Source organism: Nematolebias whitei, chromosome 18 (genome assembly GCF_014905685.2).
Source record: "Nematolebias whitei isolate Nwh7 chromosome 18, NemWhi1, whole genome shotgun sequence".
NCBI lineage: Eukaryota > Metazoa > Chordata > Actinopteri > Cyprinodontiformes > Rivulidae > Nematolebias > Nematolebias whitei.
The window spans coordinates 40,835,695-40,838,103 of NC_056515.1; the positions used below are offsets into that span (position 1 = coordinate 40,835,695).

The following is a 2,409-nucleotide window of genomic DNA, read 5'->3' on the forward strand; positions in this document are numbered from 1 at the left end:
GTAAAGTAAGAACAACATCTAAAGTACAGGCAACATGTAAAGTTCAGGCAACATGTAAAGTACAGACAACATGTAAAGTACAGACAACATGTAAAGTACTGACAACATGTAAAGTACAGACAACATGTAATGTACAAACAGCATGTAAAGTACAGGCAACATGTAAAGTACAGACAACAAAGTACAGACAACATGTAAAGTACAGACAACATGTAAAGTACAGGCAACATGTAAAATACAGGCAACATGTAAAGTAGAGACAACATGTAAAGTACAGACAACATATAAAGTACAGATAACATATAAAGTACAGACAACATGTAAAGTACAGACAACATATAAAATACAGACAACACGTAAAGTACAGACATGTAAAGTTTAGACAACATGTAAAGTTCAGACAACATGTAATGTTCAGACAACATGTAAAGTCCAGACAACATGTAAAGTCCAGACAACATGTAAAGTCCAGACAACATGTAAAGTACAGACATCATGTAAAGTACAGACAACATGTAAAGTACAGACAACATGTAACATACAGACAACATGTAAAGTACAGGCAACATCTAAAGTACAGACAACATATAATGTACAGACAACATGTAAAGACTTGATCAGCGTCATCTTCTCAAACATCTGGAGCAGCAGCCACAAAATACCTCAAGTTGATTTGTTTCTAAATGTTTAAACTGACATTTTTCCTCCATGTATACAGACGGTTAGGACACCAGTCTGAGTGATCCCTACAATATGGTTCTTTAAATACGAAATACTCCTAGTACTTAGTGATATTACTTTTAAAAATAGTATTGTACTCAGTGGCCAAGAGTTCCACATGTCGACCTGTAGGTGGCACTATTTTCAAGGGAAGCACACTTTGATCTTTGCCCTCCAAAATAAAAGCTTATTTTGATGTTTGCGTCTTCTTGTGCAGCATGACCTGAAATACGACGTGGGCGGAGGGGAGAAGTTCGACTCTCTTACGGACTTGGTGGAGCACTACAAGAAGAACCCCATGGTGGAAACGCTAGGTACGGTGCTTCAGCTCAAACAGGTTCGTCTCGTTTCCTTTCAGTCTGCAGAGTACAACGGCTTTCTGTTCGTCAGGAGCATTTTGTAAACGAGTCCGGCCTTCTCCCTGGTCCGCAGCCTCTAAACACCACTCGTATAAACGCAGCAGAGATCGAGAGTCGAGTCCGGGAATTGAGTAAACAAGCGGACGCGACTGACAAGTTCAAGCAAGGCTTCTGGGAAGAGTTTGAGGTGAGTTGTTCTGGTGGAGAGGATACATGTTCCCTCCAGAGGGCTTTGGTCCAGGTCTTCACTGAGCTAAATGCTCAGGGAGGTGCCCGGGTGTCTGTGGACAACGTGGCCATGGCAGGGAATAGAACCTGCAACTTTCTGGCCCCAAGTCAGCTGCCCTTCCACTGCTCCACAGGGACTTGAAGTGTCGGGTTTGAACGTGTTAAATGCTGTAAAAAAAAATTAAAAAGTGACTTTTGATTTTGTTTTCCTGTTCAGACCTTGCAGCAGCAAGAGTGCAAACTTCTGTACAGCCGCAGAGAGGGACAGAGAGCAGAGAACAAGAACAAGAACCGATACAAGAACATCCTGCCCTGTGAGGAATCCACCCTGCTTTCCAGAGATCGAACACCTCTGAGTTTTATGAACCACCTAACCACCGTACTGTTTGCTTCTGTCGACAGTCGACACCACGCGTGTGAAGCTGGCTGATGGGGACCCTGATGAACCAGGCTGTGACTACATCAACGCAAACATCATCACGGTACAAGCAGCTGGCAGACGCTTTAATGAGCTGCTGAACACGATGAAGTGTGAAGTTCAGTGAGCTCCTGTTGACTGTTGTGAGACTCCAACAGTGTGACTGGTCCAGCAGAACCAGGCTCAGGGCTCTGAACAGAAACATTCACACACATTATAAAAGACAAAAAGTTCTCTATCTCAGGAAGCGGCAGGTTGTGTTGAATCTTCTCTTCATCACAGTCTCTCATCCTGAGCTAGAACAAAGGACACAGTGGGAAGAAAAAAACTCCCTTTAACAGGAAGAAACCTCCAGAATCAGCTCAAGACGAACGGCTTCGACCGGCTGGGTCTGAGAGGAAATGAAGTAGAAACAGAGAAAACAGGAAGTAGAAACAGAGAAAACAGGAAGTAGAAATGGAGAAAACAGGAAGTAGAAACAGAGAAAACAGGAAGTAGAAACGGAGAAAAAATGGAAGTAGAAACAGAGAAAACAGGAAGTAGAAACGGAGAAAACAGGAAGTAGAAACAGAGAAAACAGGAAGTAGAAACAGACACAGAATGACAGGTCCAGGTGAACGTTCTGTAGTCCAGTTGAACTTTCTATAGTCCAGGTGAACGTTCTGTAGTCCAGGTGAACTTTCT

The 2,409-nt window shown here is 42.9% G+C and overlaps 1 protein-coding gene across 1 annotated transcript in view; it reads left to right on the forward strand.

Moving 5' to 3' along the window:
- Positions 1–2,409, forward strand: part of ptpn11a (protein tyrosine phosphatase non-receptor type 11a) — a 24,784-nt gene that overhangs the window by 15,479 nt on the left and 6,896 nt on the right. Inside the window, exons 5-8 of the mRNA XM_037692146.1 lie at positions 938–1,057; positions 1,153–1,266; positions 1,525–1,621; positions 1,710–1,789. Of these exons, the coding sequence (XP_037548074.1) occupies positions 938–1,057; positions 1,153–1,266; positions 1,525–1,621; positions 1,710–1,789 (411 nt within the window). The remainder of the gene's footprint in view (positions 1–937; positions 1,058–1,152; positions 1,267–1,524; positions 1,622–1,709; positions 1,790–2,409) is intronic.